Raw genomic sequence first — 18,138 nt, 5'->3', positions numbered from 1 at the left:
AAGTGAAAATCAATCCCAGAACAACAGCAAAGGAACTTGTGAAGATGCTGGAGGAAAAAGGTACAAAACTATCTATAAAGCGAGTCCTATATCGACATAGCCTGAAAGGCCGCTCAGCAAGGAAGAAGCCACTGCTCCAAAACCGCCATAAAAAAGCCAGACTACTGTTGGCAACTGCACATGGGGACAAAGATTGTGCTTTTTGGAGAAATATCTTCTGGTCTGATGAAACAAAAATAGAACTGTTTGGCCATAATGACCCTCATTATGTTTGGAGGAAAAAGGGGGAGGCTTGCAAGCCAAAAAAGCACCCCCACAAGCAGTATCATGTTGTGGGGGTGCTTTGCTGCAGGAGGGCCTGGTACACTTCACAAAATAGATTGTGTGGATATATTGAAGCAACATGTCAAGATGTCAGTCAGGAAGTTAAGGGTTGGTCGCAAATTGGACTTCCAAATGGACAATGACCCCAAGCATACTTCCAAAGTTTGGGCAGAATGGCTTAAAGACAACACAGTCAAGGTATTGGAGTGGCCATCACAAAGCCCTGACCTCAATCCCATAGAACATTTGTGGGCAGAACTGTAAAAATGTGTGGGAGCAAGGAGGCTTGCAAACCTGACTCAGTTACACTAGCTCTGTCAGGAGGAATGGGCCAAAATTCACCAAACGTATTGTGGGAAGCTTCTGGAAGGATACCCAAAATGTTTGACTCAAGGCAATGCTACCAAATACTAATTGAGTATATGTAGACTTCAGATCCACTGGGAATGTGATGAAAGAAATAAAAGCTAAAATAAATAATTCTCTCTTCTATTTTTCTGACATTTCACATTCTTAAAATAAAGTGGTGATCCTAACTGAGCTAAGACAGGGAATTTTTACTAGGATTCAATGTGAAAAACTGAGATTAAATGTATTTGGCAAAGGTGTATGTAAACTTCTGACATGAACTGTATGTATTGACAAGAGAGCCTACATCAATGTTCCCTCTAAGCTGTGCTGTGCTGAGTGCGTAACCAGTCAGAGCGGCAGTATGTTATTTTATATTTGAATTAACCTTTATTTAACTAGGCAAGTCAGTTAAGAACAAATTGTTATTTACAATGATGGCCTACCCAGGCCAAACCCGAACGAAGCTGGGCCAGTTGTGCGCCGCCCTATGGGACTCCCAATCATGGCTGATTGTGATACAGCCTGGAATCAAATCAGGGTCTGTAGTGACACCTCTAGCACTGAGATGAAGTGCCGTAGATCGCTGCGGCACATTTGTTTGATTCTCTTCAATAATGGTATGGGAATAACAACTCATTTAATTTTTTTTCTTGCAACATACACATTTTTTTCAGTCACCTCAATTAGGTATGAAGGTAAGACCCAGATGCAGACCACGTTGAATAAACATTTGTTTAATATTCCAACAGGGGCAGGCAATAGACCGGCAGGGGTCAGTAAACCAGAGGTGGGGCAACAGTACCAGGCAGCAGGCAGGCTCAGGTAGAGGTCGGTAATCCAGAGGGGGGCAAAGGTACAGGTCGGCAGGGTCAGGCAGAGTGGTCAGGCAGGCGGGCTCGGAGTTAGGACAGGCAACGGTCAAAACCAGCAGGGCGAGAAAAGAGAGACTGGAAAAAGAAGGAGCTGAGACACAAAATGCTGGTTAACTTGAACAAACAAGACGAACTGGCAACAGACAAACAGAGAACACAGGTATAAATACACAGGGGATAATGTGGAAGATAGCCAACACCTGGAGGGGGGTGGAGACAATCACAAAGACAGCTGAAACAGGTCAGGGTGTAACAGCCTCCTTGTTTGTAGGAAAAGTGGATGAACAGGTTAATGTCAAGCCCTGCATGTTTTTTTCCCCCAAAGTCTAATGGAATGTAGGCCTACATTTAACTTCACACATTGGCTGCTACTGTAGGCTGAATGATAGAACAGCTATTTCCATGTAATTAAAATGTTATGCATTTTCTCCATTTTCGATGGTATACCATGTTAGGTCTACATTATTTTACATTTACATTTTAGTCATTTAGCAGACACTCTTATCCAGAGCGACTTACAATAGTTAATGCATACATTTCATTTCACGCATTTAAAAAAAATAAAAATAAGTTGTACTGGCTCCCCGTGGGAATCGAACCCACAACCCTGGCGTTGCACACACCATGCTGGCGTTGCAAACACCGTGTTCTACCAACTGAGCCACAGGAAAGATGGTTATGATCAAATAGCCATAGTAGCTTACTTGGCCACTGTTAAAACTAACTTGCAATCTACTGCAAAGATAGCCTGCAGAGTTCCGTATTACTATCCAAGTCTGTACCCAAACAATTCGAGCTTCTACTTCTAAAAATTAAAATTTCCAGAAACAAGTCTCTCACTGCTGCCACTCGCTATAGACCTCCCTCTGCCCCCAGCTGTGCCCTCAATACCATATGTGAATTGATTGCACACCATCTATCTTCTGATTTCTTGCTACTAAGTGACCTAAACTGGGACATGCTTAACACCCCGGCCATCCTACAATCTAAGCTTGATGCCCTCAATCTCACACAAATTATCTATGAACCTACCAGGTACAACCCCAAATCTGTAAACATGGGCACCCTCATAGATGTCATCCTAACTAACTCGCCCTCCAAATACACCTCTGCTGTTTTCAATCAAGATCTCAGTGATCACTAACGTCATTGCCTGCATCCGTAATGGGTCTGGGACTAAACGACCACCCCTCATCACTGTCAAACGCTCCCTAAAACACTTCTGCGAGCAGGCCTTTCTAATCGACCTGGCCGGGCTATCCTGGAATGACATTGACCTCATCCCGTCAGTAGATGATGCCTGGCTATTCTTTAAAAGTGCCTTCCTCACCATCTTAAATAAGCATGCCCACTCCAAAAATGTAGAACTAGGAATAGATATAGTCCTTGGTTCACTCCAGACCTGGCTGCCCTTGACCAGCACAAAAACATCCTGTGGCGTTCTGCATTAGCATCGAATAGCCCCCATGATATGCAACTTTTCAGGGAAGTTAGGAGCAAATATACACAGGCAGTTAGGAAAGCTAAGGCTAGCTTTTTCAAACAGAAATTTGCATCCTGTAGTGCTAACTCTGGGACACTGTAAAGTCCATGGAGAATAAGAGCACCTCCTCCCAGCTGTCCACTGCACTGAGCCTAGGAAACACTGTTACCACCAATAAATCCACTATAATTGAGAATTTCAATAAGCATTTCTCTACGGCTGGCCATGCTTTCCACCTGGCTACCCCTACCCCGGTCAACTGCCCGGCACCCTCCACAGCAACCCGCCAAAGCCCCCATCATTTCTCCTTCACCCAAATCTAGATAGCTGATGTTATGAAAGAGCTGCAAAATCTGGACCCATACAAATCAGCCGGGATAGACAATCTGGACCCTCTCTTTCTAAAATTATCTGCCGAAATTGTTGCAACCCCTATTACTAGCCTGTTCAACCTCTCTTTTGTATCGTCTGAGATTCCTAAAGATTGGAAAGCTGCCGCGGTCATCTCCCTCTTCAAAGGGGGGTGACACTCAAGACCCAAACTGCTACAGACCTATATCTATCCTACCCTGTCTTTCTAAGGTCTTCGAAAGCCAAGTTAACAAACAGATTACCAACCATTTCGAATCCCACCACACCTTCTCCGCTATGCAATCTGGTTTCAGAGCTGGTCATGGGTGGACCTCAGCCACGCTCAAGGTCCTAAATGACATCATAACCTCCATCGATAAGAGACATTACTGTGCAGCCGTATTCATCGACCTGGCCAAGGCTTTCGACTCTGTCAATCACCACAGACTCGACAGCCTTGGTTTCTCAAATGATTGTCTCGCCTGGTTTACCAACTACTTCTCTGATAGAGTTCAGTGTGTCAAATCGGAGGGCCTGTGGTTCGGACCTCTGGCAGCCTCTATGGGTGTGCCACAGGGTTTAATTCTCGGGCCAACTCTCTTCTCTGTATACATCAATGATGTTGCTCTTGCTGCTGGTGATTCTCTGATCCACCTCTACGCAGACGACACCATTCTGTATACTTCTGGCCCCTCTTTGGACACTGTGTTATGAACTAACCTCCAGACGAGCTTCAATGCCATACAACTCTCCTTCTTTGGCCTCAAACTGCTCTTAAACGCAAGTAAAACTAAATGCATGCTATTCAATCGATCACTGCCCGCACCTGCTCGCCCGTCCAGCATCACTACTCTGGACGGCTCTGACTTAGAATACGTGGACAACTACAAATACCTGGGTGTCTGGTTATACTGTAAACTCTCCTTCCAGACTCACATTAAGCATCTCCAATCCAAAATTAAATCTAGAATCGGATTCCTATATCACAACAAAGCATCCTTCACTCATGCTGCCAAACATACCCTCGTAAAACTGACCATCCTACCCATCCTCGACTTCGGTGATGTCATCTATAAAATAGCCTCCAACACTCTACTCAACAAACTGGATGCAGTCTATCACAGGGCCATCCGTTTTGTCACCAAAGCCCCATTCACTACCCACCATTGCGACCTGTACGCTCTCGTTGGTTGGCCTTTGCTTCATACTCATCGCCAAACCCACTGGCTACAGGTTATCTACAAGTCTCTGCTAGGTAAAGCCCTGCCTTATCTCAGCTCACTGGTCACCATAGGAGCACCCACTCATAGTACGCGCTCCAGCAGGTATATCTCACTGGTCACCCCCAAACCCAATTCCTCTTTTGGTCGTCTTTCCTTCCAGTTCTCTGCTGCCAATGACTGGAACGAACTGCAACAATCTCTGAAGCTGGAGACTCATATCTCCCTCACTAGCTTTAAGCACCAGCTGTCAGAGCAGCTCACAGATCACTGCACCTGTACATAGCCCATCTGTAAACAGCCCATCTGTAAACAGCCCATCTATCTACCTTCCTCATCCCCATACTGTATTTATTTATTTATCTTGCTCCTTTTGCACCCCAGTATCTCTACTTGCACTTTCATCTTCTGCACATCTACCATTCCAGTGTTTAATTGCTATATTGTAATTACTTCGCCACCATGGCCTATTTATTGCCTTAACTTATCTCATTTGCACTCACTGTATATATACTTTTTGTTTTCTTTTGTTCTACTGTATTATTGACTGTATGTTTTGTTTATTCCATGTGTAACTCTGTGTTGTTGTATGTGTCGAATTGCTATGCTTTATCATGGCCAGGTCGCAGTTGCAAATGAGAACTTGTTCTCAACTAGCCTACCTGGTTAAAAGGTGGAGATTAAAAAGATGAAATAAAAAAATAAATAAAATATAAAACTTCTCTTCCTCTCTACTGCAACCACAGCCTACATAACACACACACACAGGTACCGGAGGCGGGACAGACAGTTTCCCCGTGATTGTTAACTTTGTGACTGACAGGTGCCTGTCCTGTCAATAGATCACTAGGAGATGCATTTTGTTAATTTAAGCGCAGGGATGGGCAACTCCTGTCCTCGGGGGCAGGAGTGGTGTCACACTTCTTTCTCATCCCTAGCAAACACAGCTGATTAAACTAATTGCATTCTAAACTGAAGATCATGATTAGTTGATTATTGGATTCTGGTTTGTTAGCTGGGGCTGACACCAACCGGGCCCCTAAGGACTGGAGTTGCCAATCCCTGTTCGAGTGGGAGAGGGCTCGGCTAACTTTTTTTCTGACTTGCGAATTGAAAAGTAGCCTAATTAATTTAAGTGGAAAAAATAGGTTAACCGGCTGAAAATGAGTGTGTGACCTGTATAGCAGACAGAAAGCGCTAGTGGAAAACACTCGTTAACACAAATATTAGCATCTTAGTTCTTATTGTGGGACAGCCGCGAGCTGCCTAGTGACACGAGCCTACCAGATGAGCTAAATCACTTCTATGCTCGCTTCGAGGCAAGCAACACTGAGGCATGCATGAAAGCATCAGCTGTTCCGGACGACTGTGTGATCACATCTGTAGCCGACGTGAGTAAGACCTTTAAACAGGTCAACATACACAAGGCTGCGGAGCCAGACGGATTACCAGGACGTGTGCTCCGGGCATGTGCTGACCAACTGGCAGGTGTTTCACTGACATTTTCAACATGTCCCTGATTGAGTCTGTAATATCAACATGCTTCAAGCAGACCACCATAGTCCCTGTGCCCAAGAACACAAAGGCAACCTGCCTAAATGACTACAGACCCGTTGCACTCACGTCCGTAGCCATGAAGTGCTTTGAAAGGCTGGTAATGGCTCACATCAACACCAGTATCCCAGAAACCCTAGACCCACTCCAATTTGCATACCGCCCAAAAAGATCCACAGATGATGCAATCTCTATTGCACTCCACACTGCCCTTTCCCACCTGGACAAAAGGAACACCTATGTGAGAATGCTATTCATTGACTACAGCTCAGCGTTCAACACCATAGTACCCTCAAAGCTCATCACCAAGCTAAGGAACCTGGGACTAAACACCTCCCTCTGCAACTGGATCCTGGACTTCGTGACGGGCCGCCCCCAGGTGGTGAGGGTAGGAAGCAACACATCTGCCACGCTGATCCTCAACACTGGAGCTCCCCAGGGGTGCGTGCTCAGTCCCCTCCTGTACTCCCTGTTCACTCATGACTGCATGGCCAGGCATGACTCCAACACCATCATTAAGTTTGCAGACGACACAACAGATGTAGGCCTGATCAACGACGAGACAGCCTATAGGGAGGAGGTCAGAGACCTGGCCGGGTGGTGCCAGAATAACAACCTATCCCTCAACGTAACCAAGACTAAGGAAATGATTGTGGACTACAGGAAAAGGAGCACCGAGCACGTCCCCATTCTCATCGATGGGGCTGTAGTGGAGCAGGTTGAGAGCTTCAAATTCCTTGGTGTCCACATCAACAACAAACTAGAATTGTCCAAACACACCAAGACAGTCGTGAAGAGGGCACGACAAAGCCTATTCTCCCTCAGGAAACTAAAAAGATTTGGCATGGGTCCTGAGATCCTCACAAGGTTCTACAGCTGCAACATCGAGAGCCTCCTGACCGGTTGTATCACTGCCTGGTACGGCAATTGCTCGGCCTCTGACTGCAATGCACTTCAGAGGGTAGTGCGTACGGCCCAGTACATCACTGGGGCAAAGCTGCCTGCCATCCCGAACCTCTACACCAGGCGGTGTCAGAGGAAGGCCCTAAAAATTGTCAAAGACCCCAGCCACCCCAGTCATAGACTGTTCTCTCTACTACCGCATGGCAAGCGGTACCGGAGTGCCAAGTCTAGGACCAAAAGGCTTCTCATCAGTTTTCACCCCCAAGCCATTAGACTCCTGAACAGGTAACCAAATGGTTACCGGGACTATTTGCATTGTGTGCCCCCCCAAACCCTCTTTTACGCTGCTGCTACTCTCTGTTTATCTTATATGCATAGTCACTTTAACTATACATTCACGTACATACTACCTCAATTGGCCCGACCAACCAGCGCTCCCGCACATTGGCTAACCGGGCTATCTGCATTGTGTCCCACCACCCGCCAACTCCTCCTTTTACGCTACTGCTACTCTCTGTTCATCATCTATGCATAGTCACTTTAACCATACCTACATGTACATACTACCTCAATAAGCCTGACTAACCGGTGTCTGTATATAGCCTTGCTACTCTTATTTTCAAATGTATTTTTACTGTTGTTTTATTTCTTTACTTACACACACATACCTTTTTTTCGCACTATTGGTTAGAGCCTGTAAGTAAGCATTTCGTTGTAAGGTCTGCCCCTGTTTTATTCAGCGCATGTGACAAATAAACTTTGATTTGATGAAAACAAGTGTGAAGTTAGCAGCATTAAGCATTATTATATATGCATTGACCATACATATTGGACTGTACATTCTAAGCTAAAGATTGTGCACCCATGAAATGGGGTATCAGGCTACCCAGTGACACCCACAGAACACAACTATGTAGAGCTTACACATATTAGTGTCTTAGGTCTTATTAGAGAACTTTAGCTGTAGGAAATCAGCTCACTATACAGCCTATTGAACATAGATATTTTACTGTACAGCCTAAGCTAGAGATTGCGCACCCATGAAATGGGGTATCAGCCTACTCAGTGATACCCATAGAACACAGCTGTGAAGAGTTTTCTCAAATATTAGCTTCATAGCACTTATTGTGGGACTTTGAAACTGTTGTGAAATGAGTCACATTCAGCTCATAAGTCAGTCTTCAATGTACTGAAAATGCATTTTCCAATGTGCAGCCTTAGGTATGGTTCTTGGATCCATGAAATAGGGTATCAGTCTACTCAGTGACATCCACATATTACAATTCTGAATAGTTTACACAAATATTAGCATCATAGCTCATAATAGGGAACTTTAACTATGGGAAATCACCTCACTATAGACCTACAGCCTATTGCGCGTATTGACATTCATATTGCAATGTAGAACCTTACCTATGGATCTTAGGTCCATGAAATGGAGTATCAGCCTACTGTTCATGCAGGAACCAATGGGGTGCTCGAGGGGGTGGGGGGGTATTCAAGAGGAACAAAAGAGAGCTCAATCTCAGTCATTTAAGTTTTTTTGCAAGGCAAGCATGAGGCCCCAACAGGATTTGTGAAAGTATTTTGTGTTGGTGATTTTTCTGGTGGTAAGACTATGCATCTGCTTGGTGTATAAACAGTTCACTGTGACTGAGGCCTTGTGTGGAGAAGTAAGATGTATTTACTGAGGTTAATCAGAGCAAAAATCTCTTGCCAAGTCCAAACAGTCTTCATAATTACATTTTATAATTAAGCAATAAAGCCCGAGGGGGTGTGGTATATGGCCAATATACCACAGCTAAGGGCTGTTCTTATGCATGACCAACGCGGTGTGCCTCGATATAGCCCTTAACAGTGGTATATTGGCCAATGTAATTAGAGCAGTAAAAATACATGTTTTGTCATACTTGTGATATACGGTCTGATATACCACGACTGTCAGCCAATCAGCATTCAGGGCTCGAACCACCCAGTTTATAATTATAGTACCTAATGAATGTGTGTAAAAGTCATGTGCCTTCACGTGCACCAACCCCTTTAGCATTTATCCCACCTTCTGTGTATACACTGTGTTTGCTCTATGTTAACATTCTGTTCACCCTCAAACTTTTAATATACTGTGCTGGTGTATATGGAATATGTAGGCAACCAGATGTTCTAGAATATATAGGTGTCAAGGCTCAGTAGAAGACCCAGATGCAGACAGTTTCAAAGTAACAAAAGTTTATTACAAAAACAAGGGGGCAGGCAAACGACAGGTCAATGGCAGACAGAGGTCAGTAATCCAGAGCAGAGTCTGAAAGGTACAGAACGGCAGGCAGGCTCAGGGTCAGGGCAGGCAGAGGTCAGTAATCTAGGGTGGTGTGACAAGGTACAGAACGGCAGGCAAGCTCAGGGTCAGGGCAGGCAGAATGGTCAAAACCTGGAAAACTAGAGAAAGACAGGAGCACAGGGAAAAGATTGCTAGTAGGCTTGACGAAACGAACTAACTGGTAGCAGACAAACAGAGAACACAGGTATAAATACACTTGGGATGATGGGGAAGATGGGCGACACCTGGAGGAGGGTGGAGACAAGCACAGAGACAGGAAGTAGATCAGGGTGGGAATCATAGGACAGAGAAGGTGAGACGTGTAGCGAGCATTGGTTTGTGTGTCGTGGGACTCACAGCATCTTAGAGTTTCAAGAGATACTTTTATTTTTGTGTCTATCATTTTTTTGCAGATGCGACCATCACACCATCTAGTGATGCCAAGCCAAAGCAGCTCAATAAGTGTAACCAGCTAGAGCTGAAGGGTCTGGAGTCTATCGCCCCTCTGGTGCGGTCCGTGGAGGAGACCCCAGAGCCCATCGCCACAGAGGTGTGTGGGACCATCCCAACCTGGATCCGAGGCAGCCTCCTCCGCAACGGCCCAGGGAAGTTTGAGTTCGGAAACCAACAGTAAGTCACACCTTTAGTCACATTTTTAGACCTGCAGTCATTGGACCAGTAGAATAAAAAAAAATAAGCACAAGTAGGCTACACATTGGAATAATAAGGATGGCGTTCAGAGACACATCAACACATATCCTTTTTAGCATTTCACCACCAAACTGTTTTACATGTAACAAAAAAATATAAGGACGTTAGGCTGTTCCCAGACCTGTTTGTGCTGTCTTGCCAACTCCTGTAGTGCTATGGACAACAACCATAGGAGTTGGCAAGACAATACAAACAGATCTAGAACCACGTTATACGGATGCATGATGACTCCACCTCCACTTTATTCATGACTAATCGAATCTTTCTTCACTGTCCTTTTCTATCCACTAACCCTGAACCCATCCCTAACCTTTAACCCATTAGAGTCTAAGCCATGTCTAGGGGGGGTTGCTACTAAGCTATATGGAATTGTTTTATGACGGTCGTACCAGGATCATTTTGCTATTTGATTTTGAATTTTAAGACTCCTTGAAGACCCCCTATTATTAGCCCATATGAACACATTGAATAACACATTCACTACATGGAACAACACATAGTCCCTATCTGATATTTTATTTAACAAAACCCTTTTTTTTCACTAAACAGACTCCATATATCCTTCCATACATTTTTGGGATGGGTAATTGGGCAAAACAATCGACATATTCGTGAGACTCTGACCTTTACACTGATGGATCATATTAGTTTGTTGCCCAAACAGTTCGGACACTATAGACAGAAGTTGGTAGATCAGCTGTACCGACTTCAGACTAGTCCCACATCAGACGAAGTGTAGAGCAAAACAGAGAACACCATAATATTCATAAGAGTCTCATCTTTCCATAGAGGTGTCATACTAGTTTGTAGGCTAAACAATTCGGATGATACAAACCATTTTGTGAGAACTGATTTTCAGGATGTCTCTTGGTCTGACAAACACTGATCTAGAGCTGTCACTTTTTTATTTTATTTAACCTTTATTTAACTAAGCAGATGTGGTGGATTGAGACGCATCCAATGCAAAAAAACAGATGTCTCTAGCTTAAATTGGCAGATTTTTATTGGGATATTTTTATTATGCTAATTAGATTTACGCAGGGGCGCAGACATCAATCTTAGGGGATTTTAGCACTTTCCCTTGCCCTTACCTATCCCCACTGTCCTTTATTCTTCAGCTACAACCACTGGTTTGATGGGATGGCCATGCTGCACCAGTTTAAGATTGAGGATGGCAAGGTGACCTATAGGAGTCGTTTCCTGCAGAGTGATGCCTACAAGAAGAACAGCGAGAGGGACCGCATCATGGTGTCAGAGTTCGGCACGGTGGCCATGCCTGACCCCTGCAAGAACTTCTTCCTGCGTTTCCTCTCTCGTTTCGAGATGATAGGTGAGTCAGTCACAGAGAAAGTGGAGAGTGGGTGGATATAAACCAAGCAGCTTTACGAATGATATTTTGAGCAACACTTTACAGTTGCACTTACACCTAGTAACTTTAATTAATACGGTAACAGCATTGTCATTATACATTTCATCATAGTTTTGCAATTGCATAGTAGTTGACCGGTTCCTGATTTCCTCAAAAATTCTAGCTTTTAGACAAAGACATAACTTACTCGGTGTGTTGTTGTACCATTCAGTGTCTATGTCTTCACTCCTAAAGTAAATGTAGGCTATACATGCATTGCAGCTCAGGGTGATGTCAGGGTCAATGTACAACAAGTACAGGATGCACATACTATGTCTAAACTGAGTTAACTCCACACCAGACTTCAGAAACTAGACCATGTGGATCATGCAGATATTACGTATACTGTCTAGCCTTCCCTATGAAGCAGATACTTTTATTTAGTCAAATCGACAGTTGCCAACCCATCCCTTACAGGATTAATTGACACATTGTTAAACAAACATTATAATGATTCGTACAATTATTCATCTAGTGTTATGCGCAGTATGCACCACATATTAAGAAATTAAAATATCAATACATAATAGTAGATACAGTTATCCAAGCAATAACCATTACCCTCAATCAGCAAAAACAAATAAATACAAATAAATGAAACGGAAGAAGTTTAAACCCGGTCCGGCCAAAGGCGAGGATTGAAGTGTGAAAGGTAGGCCTACCTACATGCAAACAATCTATACATACGTGCTCTTTTATGTCTGGAGTTAAGAATTACATGACAGGTAGAACACAATGTATATCTACTGATGGTGTTAAATCAGGTTTCCTTTACATTAAGAATATCGACATGTCTGTCAATTTTTTTTAGCTGCACTTGTATGCCGATGATACTGTTGTGAATGCCGTCGCCCCCACGGTTGACCAGGCTCTATCTGAACTACAAAAATTCTGCCTTCATTGTATTGAAGAATAACATTATTGACCTGAAGATAGCACTGAATGCAGGTAACACTAAGTATATGTTGTTCTCTAGAGCACATAAAAATAAGTCTGATGATTTAAGCATAAGTACTTTGGATGTTGTCCATATTGATCGTGACTGTGCTATAAATAGCTGGTCATTTGCATAGTTAAAAAGCATATTGATGAGTTAGTTAAGAAAGTGGTGAAGAAAAGTGCCTCTTCTATAGAAATAGGTCCTGCTTCTCACTAAATAGTAGAAAGCAGATTATTCAGTCAACGTTCCTATCGGTCCTAGACTATGGCGACATTATCTATATGAACGCAGCTGCCACTTCATTAAAGCTGTTAGATGCAGTTTATCATAGCGGACTGCGCTTTATTACGGGTGACAATATTGGTTGGTCCTCTTTGATGTCACGTAGGTTGATACATTGCTATGTTTTCATTTATAAAGCACTTTTACAAAAAGTCCCACATCAGTACTAAACTTTAGACATACGAGTTACCACACCCGGTCTCAGGGATGGCTTACTCTGGAAATTCCTTTGAGTTACGTAGATCAGTTTTTAGATTCCTTTTACATTGTTCCACAAATAATCTTCAAAATGGTACCTCTATGACAATCCAGAAAGCTGATTGAAGACCTTATTACTGATGAATGTATTTGTTTTTATGACTTTGTTTCTTTTTTTCTGCTTGCATTTTGTATATATTATATTTTGATGTGTGTATTTTATATAATTTATGTAATTCAGGGCTATATAATATTGGACTGCCGTTTATCTTTGCTTATTTGAGCTGTTATTGCCATAATATGGATTTGGTCTTTTACCAAATAGGGCTATCTTCTGTATACCAACCCTACCTTGTCACAACACTACTGATTGGCACAAACGCACTAAAAAGGAAAGAAATTCCAAAAATTAACTTTTAACAAGGACACATGTTATTTAAAATGCAATCCAGGCAACTACCTCATGAAGTTGGTTGAGAGAATACCAAGAGTGTGCAAAGCTGTCATCAAGGCAAAGGGTGGCTACTTTGAAGAATCTCAAATATAAAATATACTTTAATTTGTTTAACACGTTTTTGGTTACTACACGATTCCATACGCTTTATTTAATAGTTTTGATGTCTTCACTATCATTCTACAATGTAGAAAATAGTAATATTAAAGAAAAACCCTTGAATGAGTGGGTGTGTCCAAACTTTTGACGTGTACTGTACATACATACATACATACATACATACATACATTCATACATACATACATACATACATACATACATACATACATACATACATACATACATATAAACTCAGCAAAAAAAAGAAACATCCCTTTTTCATGACCCTGTCTTTCAAAGATAATTCGTAAAAATTCAAATAACTTCACAGATCTTCATTGTAAAGGGTTTAAACACTGTTTCCCATGCTTTGTCACACCCTGACCGTAGAGAGCCGTTTTATTTCTCTATTTGGTTAGGTCAGGGTGTGATTTGGGTGGGTATTCTAGATTATGTAAACATCTCACAGAAAGAACTGGCAAATCTGGTGCAGTCCATGAGGAGAAGATGCACTGCAGGACTTAATGCAGGTGGTGGCCACACCAGATACTGACTGCTACTTTTGATTTTGACTCCCACCTTTGTTCAGGGACACATTATTCCATTTCTGTTGGTCACATGTCGGGGGAACTTGTTCAGTTTATGTCTCAGTGTTGAATCTTGATATGTTCATACAAATATTTACACGTTAAGTTTGCTGAAAATAAATGCAGTTGACAGTGAGAAGACGTACATTTTTTTTGCTGAGTTTATATACAGTTGAATTCGGAAGTTTACATACACTTAGGTTGGAGTCATTAAAACTCATTTTTCAACCACTCCACACATTTCTTGTTAACAAACTACAGTTTTGGCAAGTCGGTTCGGACATCACTTTGTGCATGACACAAGTCATTTTTCCAACAATTGTTTACAGACAGATTATTTCACTTAGAACTCACTGTATCACAATTCCAGTGGGTCAGAAGTTTACATACACTAAGTTGACTGTGCCTTTAAACAGCTTGGAAAATTCCAGAAAATGATGTCATGGCTTTAGAAGCTTCTGATAGGCTTACTGACATCATTTGAGTCAATTGGAGGTGTACCTGTGGATGTATTTCAAGGCCTACCTTCAAACTCAGTGCCTCTTTGCTTGACCACATGGGAAAATCAAAAGAAATCGGCCAAGACCTCCCCAAGTCTGATTCATCCTTGGGAGCAATTTCCATATGCCTGAAGGTACCACGTTTATCTGTAAAAACAATAGTACGCAAGTATAAACACCATGGGACCACACAGCGTCATACTGCTCAGGAAGGAGACGTGTTCTGTCTCCTAGAGATGAATGTTCTTTGGTGCGAAAAGTGCAAATCAATCCCAGAACAACCGCAAAGGACCTTGTAAAGATGCTGGAGGAAACCGGTACAAAAGTATCTATATCCACAGTAAAATGAGTCCTATATCGACATAACCTGAAAGGCCGCTCAGCAAGGAAGAAGCCACTGCTCCAAAACTGCCATAAAAAAGCCAGAATACGGTTTGCAACTGCTCATGGGGACAAAGATCGTGCTTTTTGGAGAAATGTCTTCTGGTCTGATGAAACAAAAATAGAACTGTTTGGCCATAATGACCATCGCTATGTTTGAAGGACAAAAAGGGAGGCTTGCAAGCCCAAGAACACCATCCCAACCATGAAGCACGGGGGTGGCAGCATCATGTTGTGGGGGTGCTTTGCTGCAGGAGGGAATGGTGCACTTCACAAAACAGATGGCATCATGAGGAACAAAAATAATGTGGATATATTGAAGCAACATCTCAAGACATCAGTCAGGAAGTTAAAGCTTGGTCGCAAATGGGTCTTCCAAATGGACAATGACCCCAAACATACTTCCAAAGTTGTGGCAAAATGACTTAAGGACAACAAAGTCAAGGTATTGGAGTGGCCAGCACAAAGCCCTGACCTCAACCCTACATACATTTTTTGGGCAGAACTGAAAAAGCGTGTGCGAGCAAGGAAGCCTACACACCTGATTCAGTTACACCAGCTCTGTCAGGAGGAATGGGCCAAAATTCACCCAACTTATTGTGGGAAGCTTGTGGAAGGCTACCCAAAACGTTTGACTCAAGTTTAACAATTTAAAGGCAATGCTACCAAATACTAATTGACAGTATGTAAACTTCTGACCCATTGGGAATGTGATGAAAGAAAGAAAATCTGAAATAAATCATTCTCTCTGCTATTATTCTGACATTTCACATTCTTAAAATAAAGTGGTGATCCTAACTGACCTAAAACAGGGGATTTTTACTAGGATTAGATGACAGGAATTGTGAAAAACTGAGTTTAAATGTATTTGGCTAAGGTGTATGTAAACTTCCAGATTCAACTGTCTATATACACATACATGTACATACATTCATGCATATACATACACATACATAACTTTTAAAAAAATCCTTTATTATTTTCCACTAACCCTACCACCCCTCCCCTAATTGGACTAAACTAATGACCAACAACAATTACGCTTCTACTTCCAGCATACCATATATATTTTACGGACACAATCTGTTTTACAATAGTTATATTTTGTTTGTTTTTAGTCTTGTCCTTCCTCTATCCTCAACCTCTCTAATCTATTTCTGATGTCCATCCAGTTTGATTATTATTTGGCATTTTTTTAACTGTTGTTTCACAAAAGGTCTGAACTTATACATTTTACGGACACAGTATATTTTACACGAGTCCTCGTGTTGTTATTAGTACCACCCTTCAGCTCCATTCAACCCCTCCCATCTATCTCTTAACACCATCCATTTCGGATTTCTATATGCCATATATTTTTCAGCTGTGCTGTGATGTTTCACAAAATATCTGAACCTTTCTATTTTCATAGTTTCTACAGATTGTAATTAAAGATAAACATTATTGCTAAAATTATTATTATATTATTGATCGATTGACTATGACTTTTCAAATCACCCAGTAGTGCTACAGTATCTGCAGAGTTTGCTCCAAGTAAATGTTGCAATTCTTCAGCCATTCCTGGACCTGTGACCAAAAACAAGCCACATCAAATCAAATTTTATTGGTCACATACACATGGTTAGCAGATGTTAACGTGAGTGTAGCAAAATTCTCGTGCTTCTAGTTCCGACCATGCAGTAATATCTAACAAGTAATCTAACAATTTCACAACAACTACCTTATACACACAAGTGTAAAGGAATGAATAAGAATATGTCCATATAAATATATGGATGAGCGATGGCAGAATGGGATAGGCAAGATGCAGTAGATGGTATAGAGTACAGTATATATATATGAGATGAGTAATGTAGACATTATACAAAGTGGCATTGCTTAAAGTGACTAGTGATACATTTATTACATCCAATTTTTAATTATTAAAGTGGATAGAGATTTGAGTCAGTATGTTGGCAGCAGCCACTCAATGTTAGTGATGGCTATTTAACAGTCTGATAGCCTTGTAATAGAAGCTGTTTTTCAGTCTCTCGGTCCCAGCTTTGATGTACCTGTACTGGCCTCGCCTTCTGGATGATAGCGGGGTGAACAGGCAGTGGCTCGGGTGGTTGTTGTCCTTGATGATCTTTTCGGCCTTCCTGTGACATCGGGTGGTGTAGGTGTCATGGAGGGCAGGTAGTTTGCCCTCGGTGATGTGTTTTGCAGACCTCACTACCCTCTGGAGAGCCTTGTGGTTGTGGGTGGAGCAGTTGCCGTACCAGGTGGTGATACAGCCCGACAGGATGCTCTCGATTGTGCATCTGTAAAAGTTTGAGTGTTTTTGGATACAAGCCACATTTCTTCAGCCTCCTGAGGTTGAAGAGGCACTGTTGCGTGTGGGTGGACCACTTCTGTGTGGGTGGACCATTTCAGTTTGTCCGTGATGTATATGCCGAGGAACTTAACTTTCCACCTTCTCCACTACTGTCCCGTTGATGTGGATAGGTGGGTGCTCCCTCTGCTGATTCCTGAAGTCCACGATCATCTCCTTTGTTTTGTTGACGTTGAGTGTGAGGTTTCCTGACACCACACTCTGAGGGCCCTCACCTCCTCCCTGTAGTCTGTCTCATCGTTGTTGGTAATCAGGCCTACCACTGTAGTGTCGTCTGCAAACTTGATGATTGAGTTGGAGGCGTGCATGGCCACGCAGTCATGGGTGAACAGGGAGTACAGGAGAGGGCTGAGAATGCACCCTTATGGGGCCCCAGTGTTGAGGATCAGCGGAGTGAAGATGTTGTATCATTCCCTCACCACCTGGGGGTGGCCCGTCAGAAAGTCCAGGACCCAGTTGCACAGGGTGGAGTGGAGTTTGGAGGGTACTATGGTGTTAAATGCTGAGCTGTAGTCGATGAACAGCATTCTTACATACGTCTTCCTCTTGTCCAGATGGGTTAGGGCAGTGTGCAGTGTGATTGCGATTGCGTCGTCTGTGGACCTATTGGGGCGGTACGCAAATTGTAGTGGGTCTAGAGTGTCAGGTAGGGTGGAGGTGATATGATCCTTGACTAGTCTTTCAAAGCACTTCATGATGACCAAAGTGAGTGCTACAGAGCGATAGTCATTTAGCTCAGTTACCTTAGCTTTCTTGGGAACAGGAATGGTGGCCCTCTTGAAGCATGTGGGAACAGCAGACTGGGATAGGAATTGATTGAATATGTCCGTAAACA

At 42.7% G+C, this 18,138-nt stretch overlaps 1 protein-coding gene across 3 annotated transcripts in view; it reads left to right on the top strand.

Moving 5' to 3' along the window:
• LOC115154949 (beta,beta-carotene 9',10'-oxygenase) overlaps positions 1 to 18,138 on the top strand; it is a 110,864-nt gene that overhangs the window by 11,680 nt on the left and 81,046 nt on the right. For all 3 annotated transcript variants that reach the window (XM_029701683.1, XM_029701682.1, XM_029701681.1), the window contains exons 2-3: positions 9,786 to 10,002; positions 11,202 to 11,413. In XM_029701683.1, the coding sequence (XP_029557543.1) occupies positions 9,786 to 10,002; positions 11,202 to 11,413 (429 nt within the window). The remainder of the gene's footprint in view (positions 1 to 9,785; positions 10,003 to 11,201; positions 11,414 to 18,138) is intronic.

This window comes from Salmo trutta, chromosome 19 (assembly GCF_901001165.1).
Source record: "Salmo trutta chromosome 19, fSalTru1.1, whole genome shotgun sequence".
Lineage (NCBI taxonomy): Eukaryota > Metazoa > Chordata > Actinopteri > Salmoniformes > Salmonidae > Salmo > Salmo trutta.
Note: the sequence above shows the minus strand (reverse complement) of the source record. Positions and strands in the feature narration are given on the sequence as shown.